General features: G+C 35.7%; 1 protein-coding gene across 2 annotated transcripts; it reads left to right on the forward strand.

Annotated features, from left to right (window-relative positions):
• The first annotated feature begins 657 nt into the window (after nt 1-657).
• Nucleotides 658-19,370, forward strand: LOC140150956 (3-ketoacyl-CoA thiolase B, peroxisomal-like). Of its 2 annotated transcripts, none has more exons than XM_072173116.1 (11): nt 658-1,014; nt 3,538-3,689; nt 4,678-4,800; nt 6,227-6,328; nt 7,625-7,705; nt 8,163-8,259; nt 8,946-9,036; nt 13,906-14,085; nt 14,666-14,721; nt 16,113-16,258; nt 17,788-19,370. In XM_072173116.1, the coding sequence occupies exons 1-11, from the start codon at nt 793-795 to the stop codon at nt 17,861-17,863; spliced, it is 1,326 nt and encodes a 441-aa protein (XP_072029217.1). In that variant the 5' UTR covers nt 658-792; the 3' UTR covers nt 17,864-19,370. The 2 variants fall into 2 exon arrangements, with proteins under 2 accessions (XP_072029217.1, XP_072029216.1); XM_072173115.1 differs by lacking the exon at nt 6,227-6,328 and adding an exon at nt 6,392-6,493 and having other exon boundaries at nt 660-1,014.

Raw genomic sequence — 19,370 nt, forward strand, 5'->3', positions numbered from 1 at the left:
TACTAAATTAAGAAGAAATCTTACTATTTCTATAAATTTGAAAACACTTTAAGATTTAATATCCTGCTTTTTTTTAACCACATAAACGTTTTCAACTGAGATGTAGGTATTTTCGTCTCATGCAGGTTTTCATGTTACAAGTTTATATTAATATTCATGCTGTTTGTGCGGGATATTACTAGGCCTATAGATGTTACGAAATGGTATATTTAACATGGTTTAATTAATAGGCCTATGATAAAAAATGTTATAATTTCTTTAATTTAAAAAAAAATCCTGTAATAATATTATCATAATTTTATTATTATTATTATTCTTATTATTATTCTTATTATTATTTTTTTTAAATCGTAATCATAAAGAATGACATCCTGCTGCTGAATCCAGGTACCTGGCTGAATCGAAAGTATTAAAGCGTGCCGCCATAGTTCATCCACGATCTTGATCCTATTTTTATCGATATACATCGATCACTTATCGGATTAAGTATTGGACACAATAGATGAAGTATTTGATTGACAAGGTTACCCCTGCGTCCCCTAGCCGCCTGTAGATTTACAGTACTAGTCAAATCGTGATTCGTGATCAGTGCATGAAAAAAACCCGAATAAACATGACCTTTTGCACAAATTCATTTGGTCACATGACCGGATATGAGCGTGAAGTCACATGACCAAACAGCTGATTGCGGGTTCCTCCTTCCGTTCGATGCTCCCGATAAGCTTAACATCAAATCACATTTAACTTTATAAAATCAAGTCAAAGTGGAAATTAAAACATTAATAAAAGATCATGCAGCGAATGCAGACACTCCTGGGCCATCTTGGACCCACAACTAATCGCAGTTTATTGGATGCAGCTGGTACAAACATCTCTCTTCACACAACTGCAGCTGGCGGCTCCAGCGTTGGTGTTGGTGCGGCTCCACGCCTAATGGTTGAAAGAGGTGATGATGTTGTTGTTGTGTCGGCTCTGAGGACACCTATTGGCAAAGCAAAGCGGGGTTCATTTAAGGTAATATACCATGTATGGTATGTTTATAATAGACTGCCAAATTTGTATGAATTTGCTGTCTGTCGAAATTACAACACAGCTCAGCCATGACAGTGAACTATGTAGGTAGCCTAGGTGAATTCAAATTTGCCATCAAATTGCATCATTTTATATATCAAATTAAAGCCCTTGAGTAAACTAAGCCAAAACTGAAAACCTTTTTTTCATAGCACTTTCAATAGCAAAGTTACATCTTGTCAAAGATTGACTTTCATCAAAAAGATTCAGCTAGCAAAATTCCCCAAAAGCGGCATTTCGGGGTGTTTCTAGATCTTAGTCTCATGGCGATAGCAGCTTTTTTAATGGAAGTGCTATCAAAATCCCTCTAAAATTCCATGTGCGACTTGATTATCACCATAAAAAATCATATATTTGGGTCAAGTGAAGTATAGAAAACATATTTATGTAGGTTTCCTTCACCCACCTATTCTCGAAAAAAATTCAAATTTCTATGTAAATATGCATTGTGTTGGGGCCCCAATCTCGGCGAATTCGCTGACTAGTAAATGTGTTAACTAAGGTTTGCCTAGGTTACCTAAACTATGACTGAGCTGTTGGCTCGTCTAGTTCCATAAGGGACGTTGTGCAGTATCACAAAGAAGAAGAAGAAAGGTAGGCGAACTTGAAATTGAAAGTCCAAGTCCAACCCAACTGAAATAAGCTTTTTTTGTGGATATTAATATTGAAGCCTTTGACAGAATTTTATCTTTGGCTAATCTGCAGTCTGCAGTGTAGGCACCAGGATTTTTTATCCAGTGGGACAATGGCGAGGCAAAGCTAATTCTGTCTAACGCAGTGTTCCAATTAAATGGTAATCCAGGTGTGCTGATGCCCAGATTTGCATTTGCATGACCAGAATGACACTGCAGCTAGGTTATCTGTCGGACACCCATACTTTTATGATTTCAAAATGTAGGCCATATTGAATTTGTATTCATATTCCATCCAACATTACAAGCATCCAAGATCCTGAACATTTCAAAATCACCTTGGGTGATTTCATCAGAGCCCAGGATCGGAACATTAAGGACTAAAAAGTCCTTATCGCGCACACCACAATCCTTTGCGTCTTGTTCCACCAGGAATGTTGCACAGTAACTAAAGAAGAAGAAGAAGAAGAAATAGTATGACAATATGAACACAAATTATAACTTTGCATATTATTAAAAAAGGCACTTTTTTTCATCAACCATGAATCAAGCATGTCCACTCCAGGGACACTCCAAAACCAAAAAAAATAAAAAATTGGCCGATGACCTATTTTTTTTCTTAATTTGGACACTGGTCTAAAGTTTAGCATTCTCTGCAGTGATTGGATTTTCAGGGGAAGACAAAGTTTTGAGAAATGTGCACCCCATTCCCCCTTCTTAAAGTTCAGTAGTTTTGCCAATGTTCAATAAATAACTTCGCATACACAGTCACTTGTTTTTATGCACAATGTTAACATAATTTTCTCTGCACATGAGATGAAGCTCCAGAACTATCTATTATTAGCAACAAAACAAAATATAATAATTTAAATTAAATTCATAATACATTTTCAATATAACACTTTCAAAAACCTCTCTAAACATCATATTGAAATTGCCTAGTAAAATGTACATTTTAAGACCTTGAAACTTTGTGTTTTGTTTATTTTGTAAAGAAAACTTTCAGATTGTAAATACTTACATTTTGTTTTCTTTGTTTTGTTACAAATTTTTAAGATTTTAAAATGCAACCTAGATCCAAACCTAGAGCAGTGACAAATGTGTACGATTGAATGGTGGGCAGGCTCGTTTTGGATCTCTCAAATCAATACATTTCAGTCTAAACTTAGAACTTATTGTGTTTTTAATAAGTCATTCCAAATGGAAAATTGTGTTTTAATGCTTATAGCTATTCATCCCAAACTCCTTTTTGTGCATATGCTGATGGTAGAGAAAGGTCTGTATTCCCCACCCCCCAGGTTATCCTGAAGAAAGACTTTATAAGCTTTGTGACAAATGAAATTGTACATCTATAAATTTCATTTTATTCGCAATGATTCATTTAAAGTGGTACTACACCCATTGATAAATTTGTGACTATTTTTGCATTTTTCTCAAAAAATAATAACACACTGGTAACAAAAGTTTTGTATATATATTATAGGACTCAAACAAGCGGTACATTATTTATAATTAGAAAAGAGATACCGCTAGAATGTACATTATTTCTTAACGTAATATATAATTAACCACTTGTCTGAAAAATAATTGGATTCCTTGCCCCTATAATGTACATAACTTTTGCTACCAGTGTGTAATTATTTTTTGAGAAAAATGCAAAATTAGTCACAAAATTTATCAGGGGGTTTAGTACCATCTTAAGTCATTGAGAGAATTTATTGATATAGACTCATCTTCTGATTCAGAAATTTTTAAGTTGATTATGGTGCAGAGACTATACATGTGGTTTGGCATAGCATAATATATCGTCATTTTGTTTGTTGATTTTTAAAAGGATACCAGAGCAGATGATTTATTGGCTGCAGCTCTCAAAGGAGTCTTAAAAGAAACAAAAATACCCCCTCAGTTAGTTGGAGATATTGTAGTTGGAAATTGTTTAGCTCCAGGAGGAGGAGCATTCTTAGCCAGAGTAGCCCAGTTCTTCAGGTGAGTTGGTATCATAGAGGCTAGACTAGGGGAGTAGAAAAATAAATATTATCAAGTTAACTGCCAAATGAAGCATATAGCTCAATCATAATCATTCATTTAATTCTAACTGATGATAAAACAAAAAAAAAGACTAGGGGAGTAGAAAAATAAATATTATCAAGTTAACTGCCAAATGAAGCATATAGCTCAATCATAATCATTCATTTAATTCTAACTGATGATAAAACAAAAAAGTTCACTATTTTACTAATTTCTAGAAAAAAAGAGCCAAAAACATGCATTTTTGGCATGTTTTCTGACAATCGAGTCACAAAAATCACAGACTTGGAACAAGTTTAAGCATCAAAATCTTGAGTATATGCCAAAATTTTGCTTTAATTTTCACTTATTTGTGTTACTTTAATTAAATGGTTGGTTATAATAATGAAAAATGTCTTTTCCACAAATTAGAATGCATAAACTTAAATTAGTCCTAGTACAAGTCTTTGGGCTTGATTGTCACAGTATACGAAAAACGCCCTTAAAATGCATGTTTTTGGCCCTTATTTCCAAAAATTGGCCAAACTTATTAAAATTTGACTTTTATTGCCAGTAAGGACTAACTAAAGGATTAGGATTTAGCTATGTTTCATTTGGCAAAACAGGATAATATTTTTTTTTAATCCCAAAAAATTAGCTCTGTATTTTTTCTGGAATAGGGAGTAGACTCTGTCATGTTTTATGTTACTCATGGAGGGGGAATGGGGTACATCCAAATTCACTGAATTGAAGGTCCTATCTGCAAATCCTGCAATAGCTGCCAGGTGTCATTTTTAGATGTATACAATAATGAATGTCAAAATGTATATAGAGCAGCTATTGCTGATGGGCTCCCTTATTAATTTTGATAGAGATGCCAAATAAGATTTTTAAAACCAGTCTGTGAGAAGTAAACACATTTGAAACATTAGTTTAATCTTGTTTTTTTTTCTCCATTGCATTTCAGCGGCATTCCAGAGACTGTCCCAGTCAACACAGTAAATAGACAATGTTCATCAGGATTACAAGCTTTCATGAATATGGCAGGAGGCATCAGAAATGGAGCATTTGATATTGGAATAGCTGCTGGGTAGGTAGAGTCCGAAGGGTCATTAGTGCAAAAACCCATTAACTTTGTTATAACCTTAACCTAAGCTGTAATCCCAATCTTAAATATAATCCTAACCTAACTGTAATCTTAACACTTACCCTAACCCAATAAACCTAACCCTAACCTTAACCTCATCCCTACCATTAATCCTAACATAAAATGCCCTAAACCTAACTTTAACCCTTTTGGGCCTATGATGCTTCAGACTAATGGGTTGTTCCCTAGATTTTGACCAAATTGTTAAACTACAAAACATGATACATGTATATGCTTTACATATCTTTTCCATTATTATGCCATTGATTGGCTAATTGAATTCTAGGGGTGAGATTGCTCAATTATTTGGAAGTGACAAGAATTTGTAGCCAGTACTTTAAAACTAGGGGTCTTTTGGTGAAATTTGGCACATAAAAGGGGCTCATTGAGTGATTTGTCTCTTAGTTAGCTTTAGTTTTTGAGATTGCTAACTGGTGTTAATTTTAATACAACGTACGTTGATTGGAATGTAAAATGTTTTTTTTTCCTTACTGTATAATGTCATTATGTACTTAGTGTAATATATAACATGTGACCATTGACCACATATTGATAGGCTGGAATATAGACCTATTATGCAATTATGCATACATGTCTTCCTAAAACTAATGCTTTGCATTGGTATATGTTCAATGTTCAAATGCTCAAACATGAACTGTATGCCAACTTACCAGCCCATTTATGTTGGACGGTCACACTCAACAAACTAAAGAACTTGAGGGTATTCGCCACTTGCACGGTTCCGCCATTATGCACTATGTGCGGGGAGAGCCTCGAACTGGCAGCATACATGAATGGGAATTGAACCAGTCATATAACATTCTGTGTAAGGTTACGTAATTCTTCCTTTCATGTATGCTGCCAGTTCGAGGCTCTCCCGCATATAGTGCATAATGGCGGAACCGTGCAAGTGGCGAATAGATGAATCCAACAAGCCAAGTCATGGTCAGGATTTGATCGGCCATTATTGGTTCCCCGCATGCACCAAACAGGTGTTGTGAGTGCCCAATTGGGTGGATTAAACCCGCTTAAAATTCGATGTTAGATTCTTTTGTGTTGTAAACTGTCATCATTCTTTTGTCTACGTGTAACAGGGGTGATAGAATGCAGTTTAAAATACCCTTCAAGGCCGCATCATTTCACATTTTAGGTGAGATAGCTGGGTCCCCGTCGCGGCTATTGCTGCCATTGAGGTGTAGGAATGTGTGAAATTGGATTCGTCTGTAGATGAGTACCATATTCTATATGCTTGATAGACATAAATCATAATAATAAATCTGCAGCATTGTGAAGTTAGTCTTAGAATATATACATACAAGTACACCTTCTGCACAGTTTTTAGAATCACTACATCTTCCATCAATTGCAGAGTTGAATCCATGTCACAGGGAGACCGTGGAGCTGCCCGTGAAGATCTAAACCCTAAGATCTTTCTTAGCCAAGTCACCAAAGATTGCCTCATTCCAATGGGGTAAGCCTAACCAGATTTTACTAATATTATTTCATTTTTATGTTTTTTATCTCTAATTATCAGAGTTGAGTCTATGTCCCTTATGTCACAGGCAGGTGCGGGCGAGGATCTGAATCCTAAAGTTTTTGAGAATGACAAAGCCAGAGACTGCCTTATACCGATGGGGTAAGGACAATTATTCCAGTTATTCCAGTCCAGTTATAAATGTATTATTATTTGTGGTTTAGTGTTTATGTTGTGATGCATGAGCCCCAGGGAACCACTTGTAATTCAAGTTGTTTATTACCTGCGTACAAGACTTTCAAGAAGTACCCAAAGCAAGTACTTTTCAGTAGTGTAAAATGGACCCAAAGCAAGTACTTGTTTTCCTACCTTATGCAAGTATTTTACTGTTATGAGTCTCAATGAACACTCATAAAACTGCTGACAGCGATCAGTCAAGAGGCCTGAGGAAATACCAATGAAATGGCACATGTTTCTGGAGTTTTTGAGTATAATTTCACCCAGAGTTATATCTTAATTTCCACTGAATTTTTTGTCGGCATCTCTGTATGTAGTTTAGTTACCCTTTATGAGTAAAATTGTGCAATTAAGGTACACTTTTTTCCCCATTTTTGCTATGTTTGATACCCTAAACGAAATACTCACATATTATACACTACCATGAAAAAGACTCTTTTTATTTTTATTTTTTTTTGTACACGGGTGATATACAACTTGAAATGCAAGTGGGCTGCCAGGTGCACAAGGTGATTTGTTGGGTCATGTCTCAGAAGAAAATGTGAACTCATTTTTATTTCACGGCTGAATATGTTGCTCAATTTGTTCTTGTAAATGTTTAAAAGATTTGGGATGTAAATCTGTAAACAAATCAAAATTATTAGATGGTTCCCAATTTCACACTTGTAGGTGCTCAGATATGCACTTTATTTATATATCAAGTCATATTTTTACAGGGTAGCCCAGTCAGTGCCCAGTGCAGAGCCAAAGTCTAGATAAATTTAATTTGAACATTTGCAATGATTAAATGGTCAAATGAGTAATGAGTCTTTCCCAGTCAATCTATATCATCCATTCCTGATGAAGGCAGAGTCATTCCTTGATAACTGTTATCAATTGGTAGGCATACCCACTGATACCTTGGTGCTTGACACTGAGGGTTGTGATTCCTTGATTCAGAGAAACAAAGTCCCGTTGTGTAGATGGATGTTGCGTAATGTGCAACACATTGTTACCATAAATAAATACAACTTGTAATTAGCTTAAAAGATGACACACATATTTATTTTGTTGCAGGATAACTTCCGAGAATGTGGCAGAACAGTTTGGTATTACAAGGGAGCAGCAGGACTTGATGGGACTACAGTCTCAAGAGAAGTAAGAAGTGTACAAGAATACAGCAAAAACTAAGTTTTGTGGTTAACCCCATGAGAAATACATGCCGATTGGCCAAAAAGAAGTCATTTTTATCAATTGGCCAATCAGCAACATTGTTAGAATAATTTCACCATGCAAAAAATTGGGGTGAATTATTTGCAAAGCTCCATTCTGATTGGTGATTAAAGTGAAGATATCATGTAATTGACCAATCAGAGGCAATGTTAGATCGGCAGGTAGTGCTCAGGGGTTAAATTGGCTATTGAGACCTCTATTTTGGCCAATAAATAAGATCTTTCACAGGCCCTAAAGTAATAAAGATTTCTGGGGCAGCTTCCACCTTGTTCACCCTCTGGTTATGCCACTTCGTCATGGTTGTATTTCAACACAGTGTGATTAGATGATTTGACAATCTTTACTCATCTGTGATTTTTTTTTATGTGTGTTTTATTTTCAGAGCTGCTCGTGCTAAAAGATTGGGGCTATTCAAAGATGAAATTATACCAGTTACTACTACCATCACTGATAAGGATGGCAATGAAAGAGAAATCACTGTAAGAAACTGTCAAAAATAATTAATTTAACTCCCAATTAATTCCATCAATTTTAGAATAATGTATGCTTCACCCTAGCAGGGCCTAAGACAATATGAGAGTCTAAAACACAATTAATTTATGAGAGGATGCGAAATTACACACAATTTAAAAATGACACACTTTTTTTATAATGGATAAATGTTTTTGATAAATGTAAGTCATTTTGCCATTCAGGTGAATGTCTGTGATTCAAATATGGCAGTGATCATTTACTTTTTCATTATGATTACAATTACAATATATCCTCATTTATGAAAGGCAATACATTTAATTGAGTGACTTTCTTAAAAGTCACTGTCACACACAAACATCCAAACAAACAAAGCAAAAATAAAATGACCAGTCTTTCTCATGCCTAAATTACAAAACAATAACAAATGTGTGTATGTTAGAAAAGAGTATTAATTTACAATTTATTTCAATTGAATCAAAATTAGGTCATCATTGATTAAAATAACAAAATGAATCTGATTGATGACATTGAACATTTTCAGTAAAATTCATGTAAGATTTTTTTTAAAGATCATTTCCAGACAAGAAAAGGAAGGAAAAACAAAACACGTACTGCCAATGCATATTTCAGACTGAAAGGTAAAATAATTATTTCTCATGAATTGTGATTTTGAATTTCTTGACTGTAATAGGTAAGTGAAGATGATGGAATACGTCCTACCACCAAAGAAGGTTTAGCAAAACTCAGACCAGCATTCAAAAAAGGAGGGACTACTACTGCAGGTATGTATAATGTCACCACATATATATACCGTAAATGTTTGCCTAATAGTAGGGTCATCTTTGGACCTCCAGTGACCATCATTTCTCAACAGCAATTTTTTGATGGATTCTTGTACTTTGGGGTATTTTAAACAAAATAAGCTCCTATGTCCCTCACCAAGGGGTGGGCGTTAGCTGGGAGAGGCCAAAATCCAAAAATGGCCATGCCATTTTGAAAAAGTGAATTTTCGGTATCTTCTGAATGCTTTGGTCGTTTGAAGTCATTTTCGACTAATTTTGTGGTGAGAAATCCATTAAAGGCATTATTTTACCCATTTTTGGCCATCTACGTCATCAAATCCAAGATGGCCGCCTTTAGCTGTACTAGAAATACATTTAATTATACAGTAGCCTACATTGAGAAACAACTCATAAAAATGTATTATAAGTGCACTTAATTCATCGTTTGTATTATAAATTGAACACCGATTCAATGCTTGTAACATTTATTCACAAATGAGATCGTCTGCTACTGAAAATAATCCAAAATGGCCGCCCATAGCAACCAAAATCCTCATAGCAACGCATCAAAATACCAAAAAATCAACGTTTTTTGACATATATGTGCATTTATTATACCTATTCTTAGTAAATCAAGGTTGACTGATTGTAAGAAAGTGAAAAAAGAATGGTCATAGGGGGTTTGAGGTAAACAAAAAGTTCAAAATGGCTGCCCTTAGCAACCAAAAACATCACAGTAGTGTAGTAAAACTACTATAAAATAAGTAATTTTTGACCTTAATGTGTATGTAATTAGTCTTATCCTAGCAAATCTAGACCTTTTAATTAAATGAAGATACCAGTTTGATCAAAGGAGGTCAAACAAGTCCAAAATGTTCAAAATGGCCGACCAAAGGACACAATAGCAACCACATTTTACCTAGCAGCATAATAAAATGTCTATAAATCATGCACTTTTTGACCTGGTTGAGTATTCAATGTGTCTTTTTCTAAGTAAATCATATCCTATTGATGGAATGAAGATAACAATTTGGTCAAAGGTGGTCAAACTACTGAAAAGATATCCAAAATGGCTGACTTAAGACAGCCATAGCAACCAAATTCCACATAGCAACGCAGTAAAATTACTATAAATTATGTACTTTTTGACCTGGTTGAGTATCAAATGTGTCTTTCCTAATACGTGAAAGCACATTGATGGAATGAAGATAGAATCTTCATAATGGGCTACAAAATTTACTTCTTAATTAGAAATTCTAAAATTTGGTTAAACTAATTTTGGGACAATTGTCTGGGCATTCAAAAGATACAAAATTGTTTACAAATTTCAAAATTGCACCGGCAGCCATTTTAGTTGAGGTAGCAGACGATCTTATTTGTGGATAAATATTGCAAGAATTGAATAGCTTTTGAATTAATAATGAAAACAGTGAATAAGATGCACTCAAAACATGGTTTTATCGGTTTCATTTAAATAAATGCATACTGCAAAATTCAGTGGATTTCTAGTAGTGCAGCCGATGGCGGCCATCTTGGATTTAATGATGAAGATGGCCAGAAAACCTAACAATAGTACCTGGAATGGATTTTTTATCACTAAATTAGTCAGAAACAACCCCTTATGGTTCAAAACGGCCTAATGACTTTTAAAATATAAAAAATATATACATTTTCTAAATTTTACGAGGTATAGCAGACAATCTCATTAATTAATTTTACAGCGTTGCTATTTGAATTTTGGTTGCTATGGTCACCTTTATTCGACCATTTTAAATATTTTGGACATGTTTGGCCTTCTTTGATCAAATTGCTATCTTCATTCCATCAATTGATACTCAACATTTGATACTCAACCAGGTCAAAAAGTACATGATTTATAGTAATTTTACTGCGTTGCTATGTGGAATTTGGTTGCTATGGCCGTCTTTAGTCAGCCATTTTGGATATTTTTTCAGTAGTTTGACCACCTTTGACCAAATTGTTATCTTCATTCCATCAATAGGATATGATTTACTTAAAAAAGACACATTGAATACTCAACCAGGTCAAAAAGTGCATGATTTATAAACATTTTATTGCGTTGCTAGGTAAAATGTGGTTGCTATGGTCTCCTTTGGTCGGCCATTTTGAGCATTTTGGATATTTTTTCAGTAGTTTGACCACCTTTGACCAAATTGTTATCTTCATTCCATCAATAGGATATGATTTACTTAGAAAAAGACACATTGAATACTCAACCAGGTCAAAAAGTGCATGATTTGTAGACATTTTATTGCGTTGCTAGGTAATAATGTGGTTGCTATGGTCTCATTTGGTCGGCCATTTTGAACATTTTGGATATTTTTTCAGTAGTTTGACCACCTTTGACCAAATTCTTATCTTCATTCCATCAATAGGATATGATTTACTTAGAAAAAGACACATTGAGTACTCAACCAGGTCAAAAAGTGCATGATTTATAGACATTTTATTGCGTTGCTAGGTAATAATGTGGTTGCTATGGTCTCATTTGGTCGGCCATTTTGAACATTTTGGATATTTTTTTAGTAGTTTGACCACCTTTGACCAAATTGTTATCTTCATTCCATCAATAGGATATGATTTACTTAGAAAAAGACACATTGAATACTCAACCAGGTCAAAAAGTGCATGATTTATAGACATTTTATTGCGTTGCTAGGTAATAATGTGGTTGCTATGGTCTCATTTGGTCGGCCATTTTGAACATTTTGGATATTTTTTCAGTAGTTTGACCACCTTTGACCAAATTGTTATCTTCATTCCATCAATAGGATATGATTTACTTAGAAAAAGACACATTGAATACTCAACCAGGTCAAAAAGTGCATGATTTATAGACATTTTATTGCGTTGCTAGGTAATAATGTGGTTGCTATGGTCTCATTTGGTCGGCCATTTTGAACATTTTGGATATTTTTTCAGTAGTTTGACCACCTTTGACCAAATTGTTATCTTCATTCCATCAATAGGATATGATTTACTTAGAAATAGACACATTGAATACTCAACCAGGTCAAAAAGTGCATGATTTATAGACATTTTATTGCGTTGCTAGGTAAAATGTGGTTGCTATGGTCTCCTTTGGTCGGCCATTTTGGACATTTTGGATATTTCTTCAGTAGTTTGACCACCTTTGACCAAATTCTTATCTTCATTCCATCAATAGGATATGATTTACTTAGAAAAAGACACATTGAATACTCAACCAGGTCAAAAAGTGCATGATTTATAGACATTTTATTGCGTTGCTAGGTAAAATGTGGTTGCTATGGTCTCCTTTGGTCGGCCATTTTGAACATTTTGGACTTGTTTGACCTCCTTTGATCAAACTGGTATCTTCATTTAATTAATAGGCCTCGATTTGCTACGATAAGACTAATTACATACACATTAAGGTCAAAAATCACTTATTTTATAGTAGTTTTACTGCATTACTGTGATGTTTTTGGTTGTTAAGGGCAGCCATTTTGAACTTTTTGTTTACCTCAAACCCCCTATGACCATTCTTTCACTTTCTTACAATCAGTCAACCTTGATTTACTAAGAATAGGTATAATAAATGCACATATATGTCAAAAAACGTTGATTTTTTGTTATTTTGATGCGTTGCTATGAGGATTTTGGTTGCTATGGGCGGCCATTTTGGATTGTTTTCAGTAGCAGACGATCTCATTTGTGAATAAATATTACAAACATTGAATCGGTGTTCAATTTATAATACAAACGATGAATTAAGTGCACTTGTAATACATTTTTATGAGTTGTTTCTCAATGTACTGTATAATTTAATGTATTTCTAGTACAGCCAAAAGCGGCCATCTTGGATTTGATGACGAAGATGGCCAAAAATGGGTAAAATAATGCCTTTAATGGATTTCTCACCACAAAATTAGTCGAAAATGACACCTTAATGACTTCAAACGACCAAAGCGTTCAGAAGATACCGAAAATTCAACTTTTCAAAATGGCCGCCGGCGGCCATTTTGGATTTTGGCCTCTCCCAGCTAATGCCCACACTTTGGTGAGGGACATAGGAGCTTATTTTGTTTAAAATACCCCAAAGTACAAGAATCCATCAAAAAATTGTTGTTCAGAAATGATGGTCACTGGAGGTCCAAATATGACCCTACTATAATGGCGCCCCTGGGCTCCTTTGCCTTGGGGTAAATTTTATGTACAAATAGAGAGCTCACTCCTCTAAGAGTTCCAACAAGAATTAAGAGTACGTGCCATTATTTGCTGGTGGGATTTTTATGGGAGGGCACTTTTAGTTTGTGTCTAAATTTCCAGTTATGTCAAGGGAGCCCATAATGCCATTAGGCAAATGTTTACGGTATTATACTGGTATAAATTTTTATTAATGAATAAACAAACTAATTTTCAGATTTACTATAGGGTTCAGAATGAATGAGTCTGGAGAACCCACACTTATGATCAGCTGCTTGACTGTGTTTGGCTGACACACTTGGTAGAGTTTTTCAGGTCCTTCAGTTCTAAAGGCACAACAGCAACAGCAGCAACAATAAGTATATTAATCCCATAAGAACTACCTGTCAATTAGCCAAAAAGAAGTTTTCATTATCAATTGGACCAATTAGCAACATTGTTAGATTAATTTCACCACGCAAAAAAATAGGGGTGAATTATTTACAAAGCTCGATCCATTTTGATTGGTGAGTAAAGTGAAGATATCATGTAATTGACAAATCAGAGGCAATGTTAGATCGGCAGGTAGTGCTCGGGGGGATAAGTATATAACAACAAATGAAAGAAGAATGAGGACAGCCTACATCCTACTCAATCAATCAGTTGATCAATCAATGTGTATTTTAATGTCATTGGATACAGGCACCTCAAGTCAAGTGAGTGATGGGGCTGCCGCAGTAATTGGCATGAAGCGTTCCGTAGCTAATCAGATGGGCCTGCCAGTGCTGGGCGTATTGGTATCATTTGCTGTAGTTGGTGTTCCACCAGCAGTCATGGGCATTGGACCAGCCTTTGCTATTCCTGAAGCACTCAAGAAAGCAGGTATGTTCTTATGGTGGATCACTGTGAATGTGGCCTTACTCCATTTTCACATATCGACAAGGTTAAAGAGATAATTGGCTGTAGAAATTGAATGCATTTGTACACATTTGTCGATATGTAAGAGCAGTGTTGCCTACAGCTAAGATCTTTGATGCAAGAAGTGCAAGAGGTCCCCAGTTCAATTCCCAGTGTAGGCAAACAAACAGACTGTATCAATTACTGTATTCGATTTGTGGACAAGATACAGTGGATGACAAAAGCCTCGCAGCCAGTCCCCATCATGGTAATGTATGGCTGACTATACACACTACCCTTTGTATCATGGGAGAACAGTGTCTAACATTGAATGCTTCACCCAGGTTAAGTATAAAATAAAATATGTGCATGACTGCAGGTTATTCTGCTCGGGACAGTCCTGATCTGTGGTTGTGCTACTCTCAAGTGCAACTATATGTTATTACAATCATCAAAAGTGTCCATTCTGCTTGATTTAATTAGTAAGTTTTTCAAATACAATTCTATTCAATCGTTACATTTCTATGGATTTAATTCATTTGTATTGACTTGGTTGTTTTGACAGGCTTAAGCATAGATGACATTGACGTCTTTGAGATCAATGAGGCATTTGCAAGTCAGGTAATCTATGTGTTTTTGTTAATTCTGTTTTGTTTTGTTTTTGTTTATGTGTTTTATGTTTGTGCTTATTTGCCCCCCCCCCCACCCCACACACACACAGAGAGCACCACAGCCACTTGTATTAAGGGGGTACTATACCCCTCGATAAATTTGTATCTATTTTGGCATTTTTCTCAAAAACTAATAACACAGTGGTAACAAAACTTATGTATATTATAGGGCAAGGAATCCAATTACTACACTGGAATTTCAGTGACCCAAGACAAGCGGTTTGTTATTTATGATAAGAAATAAGGTACCGCTAGCATGTACCTCGTTTCCTATCATATATACTGAACCGCTTGTCTTGAGTCACTGAAATTTCAGTGTAGTAATTGGATTCCTTGCCCCAAAAATATGTATAACTTTTGTTACCAGTGTGTTATTATTTTTGGAGAAAAATGCAAATATAGTCACAAATTTACCACAGGGGTGTAGTACCCCCTTAAGAAAAGCTAGACTTGCATCAATTCAGTCAAGAATCACAATTGTCTATTTTTAGTAGTCATTTGATATCCTACTATATAGCAGATACTATTAGTTTCAGCTTCCTGGACTAACATTCATAGAACTCATTATTATTTGAGTTATGGCCAGATGCATAATCTCTGGATCACAAGCTTTAAAATGATATCTTGCCAGGATTGCCCTCCTCACTTGGAGTTCAAAAGGCAATATTTCAAAGAAGAATTCTTTTCTATTGTTTTGATTGCTTCCATCAAATGAATCATATCTCCTTTTCTACTCTGGTGAGTTTCTGCTCATTTACAATATACTTGTCCCGGGGGGTTCACTCCCATTGTGGCCTGTACAACATCCGCGATAATAAAAAGGCGTAAAAAGGGTAGTTTTTCGTGGGTAGGCACGATACACGCGTATCGTGTTTAGGGTGTCAAAAACATGAAAAATTGGGAAAAAAGGGTAGCAAAATTGCAATTGCTAATGTGCGAAAATGAAAATTAGCGTAAGAAATTTGATCCAAGGAATAAAACCCCTGTTTAGGATGCGAAAACAGGCACGTGTTACCTGTTTAGGGTATGGTTTTAGCCAAGGGTTAAATCCTTGTTTAGGGTGCTTTTCAAAAGCTGATTATCGCGGATGGTGTACAGGCCACAATGGGAGTTACCCCAGGATACTTGTGCATGAACATGACCAATATATATTTTTTTCATCAAAAATATCATCGTGCTGTTGGGTATTAATTATATAGAAGGCCTATATTAGAAGGCCTATTCGCAAAGAAAGTTATGTATATATTTTCTACTATGTTAAAGAGAGAGTCCTGTATTTGAAAATTCCAAAAGCTTGAAAAACTTGTCATTTTGTATAATTATTGTTGTGTGATTGTACAGGCAACATACTGTGTGAAGAAATTGGGTATCCCCATGGAGAAAGTGAACCCACTAGGTGGCGCTATTGCACTAGGTCATCCATTGGGTTGTACAGGAGCAAGACAGATAGGGACGCTACTACATGAACTGAAACGTAGAGGAAAACCGTAAGTTACATTGCAATAATTAGTGAATATAATTTGAACAAACAATGTGAAGCAAAATATTAAAATGACACAAAGGAGCTTATGGCATTGCAAATTAGAGTAAAATGTGACACGATAACATGGGGGGCCAAAGGTGGCAAATTTGAAACTGAGATAAAGGTAAAAATATGGAGTAAAAAACAATAAATTACATAAGATTATAGACATCAAAAAAACTTCATAACTTTAGAACCAAGTATGCTAGAACTTTGGTGTTTTCAGTAAATTATAGCCTATTGTATGTATAATGTAATAATTACAGTAACTCAATTTTTAAAAATGCCTCCTTTGGCCCCCCATGGACCAGATCGTTTCACAAATAAGCTGCTTATAAATTGCCCTTTTATATGAAATTTATAACAATGAATTGATGAAAATAAAAGCAAAATCTCGGGAAAACTTTCTGAAGGATTTTTAATATGATTTTAACTTTGTTTTATAATTTCTATTTTTATCACATATTGTCAAACCATTTTTGGATGGAAAGTTCCTGGAAGAACTTTTCATACTTAATTAATCCCCTTATGAAAACTTAAGTGAAAAGTGTGCTAAGCCCCTCCCCTCACTTTTCAGGGAATTGCAATGTTATTTTGGTTCATATTTTGGACCAAAAAAAGATGATACTGGTTCGTATTACTTGCAACTCTTGATTGAAGTCCTGATCATTATTTATTTTCTCTGGAAGGTCCAAGGCAAAATATTGTTAATTCTTGACCAAGCTTAGAACTTGAGACTCCTGGGTATCTAGCCAGTGCATTGCTTACACCAACTGAGCTATCCAGGAAGATTTGAACACTAAATCTGGAACCCAAATACACAAAGATTTAGTATCACATCTGTGTGTGTTCTTTTTTGAAAAAGTATTGCAAATTGGTGTTTACTGATTGGATAAAATACAGATAAATAACTTTTTTTTTCATTTTCTTTGGAGATTATGGTAAAAGACTCATTTGTTGGGAGATGATTTTGATTTGACAGAGAGTTTGCAAAAATAATCATGACACTTCTGGTATTCTGGGTGTTTTGAGTTTTTCAGGGAGGGCATTTTTTTTTTAATGTCGGGCATATCTAGGCATTAACAGCTGAAATCTAGGAGATAACGCTGACGAAACTTCGGCCAGGCACAAGTGACCTGGTGAACGAAGGGGGTCGCCGTAGATAGCTGGTCGGGGTAATTTTACAGGACAGGCAAGTGTAACCGACAATCGAGCGTTATCCTGACCATTAAGAATTTCATGGGGCAAAATGGCTGCAAGAATTGGGAAATGTTTGTAATTTGGGATATTTGCTGAGGGGCAAGAGTTCTGACTGGGAGGGTACATTGGTGCTACGGTGACAGGCCCGACCGACCCAGATTTTGAACAAATTGGGAAAAGCCTCGACCGACCGACCCTACTTGAAAAGTCCGTCCGCCAGTAGAACAGGGTTGTTGTTTTTTTCGTCGCCTTGGCACTGATATTTTAACCACTGGCTTTATTGTGTACTTTCAGTGCTTATGGAGTAGTTTCTATGTGCATTGGCACTGGCATGGGAGCAGCTGCTGTGTTTTATCATCCTGGAAAGTAAACACCAACCAAACAGAATGGACCAAACTAAAACAATATTATATTAAGTTGATTGCAACATACAATGAGATATTGTAGTAATGGGCTGAATGACAACAACTAGTATAGAATTATATTCAAATAGCAAATTAACAAACATCCTGGAGGCACTTGATTAGACTAATTCCAATCAGCCGTCTACACTTTGCATTCTTCGTAGTGACGACTGATTATCTTACGGTCCATATCATGACGGACTTCTGAAAACTATTCAATGCGATTTTGGTTGTTCGCCGTAGCGCGACTGACTAGCGGCGCCGTGTACCGCGTCGCTGTGACAAGATCGTGCTCTGAACTTCTAAAAACAACAAACTCTATGCCACAGGAATCCTGTTGCAAAATCCGTCACTTTTTTTCCATGTAGTTTTCTCAGTCGTCAATCCAGACGGTTGACGACTGAGGGCAGCAGTCTAGCACTTGATATGGACAAGGGTACATTACCTATGAACATGAGCTTTTAAACCTAATGTTTATAAGCATTGATCTGAAAATGCGCCCCTAAACAAGTATGGCAAGTGCTATTTCTCTATCCTAAACAATGGCCAAGTGCAGGCCCGTACGCAGGGGGGTGCGGGGGTGCAACGCACCCGCCCCCCCCCCCTCCCCCAATTTGGAAAAGTATACAAAAAGTCCCAGAATCTGCGATCTTGGCGAGCAAAAAAAATCAGGTTTATTTACACTTTTTTGGACAAAAAAGGTCCAAATTTTGGGAAGAAAGTCCACTTTTCACAAAATCGCCCCCCCCCCCCTTGGAAAAAAAGTCCACTTTTTCAAAATCAGCACCCCCAAATGAAATCCTGCGTGACGGGCCTGGCCAAGTGCCAGTTCTCTATTCTAAGCAAGTGTTGGCATTATTTCACACAAACCAACTGCATGCAATTAAGAGAAAAGTGGTGTGGGACAAAAAACATCTCTTTATTTCTTGCCTTAGCTAGAGTTTCATGAGAATTTTCAGGTTTAAACATGAATTCAGGCTTTTTTGTCAAAATTTCCACTTTCTTTTAATTTCAGCCCGTTTTTGGTCTTTTTAGCCTAATTTAACACACTTTTTCCGGCTTTTTCAAACATTTCAGGTTTTTTCATGGATGATCATTCTCATGCCTGGTTTTGTTTAATCTAGGAATTGCAAACTAGTTTTAATTAAATGTGATTTCATCATGCAAACAATTGATTAATCTTACAACACTGCCTTAACCTGCTTAAAATTAATGACATTGTAATTTTACTTAATATTTTATTTGTATTCAATAAAGTGCAATATTAACATGTTTAATAAAAAGGGACAAAAATATGCAGATTAAGGTAATGCTAACCATGCCAGCAACTCGAGTTTGTTACAAATGTTTAAGTACTTGTTCACATTAGCAGTGTAGATTAAAAAATGTGTGACCATGCATCACAAATGTGCTGTAATATTGGCAGAGCTAATTTTGAGATGTGGTCCATTGAACCTTCCAGAAAACAAAAGA

Source organism: Amphiura filiformis, chromosome 4 (assembly GCF_039555335.1).
Source record: "Amphiura filiformis chromosome 4, Afil_fr2py, whole genome shotgun sequence".
Lineage (NCBI taxonomy): Eukaryota > Metazoa > Echinodermata > Ophiuroidea > Amphilepidida > Amphiuridae > Amphiura > Amphiura filiformis.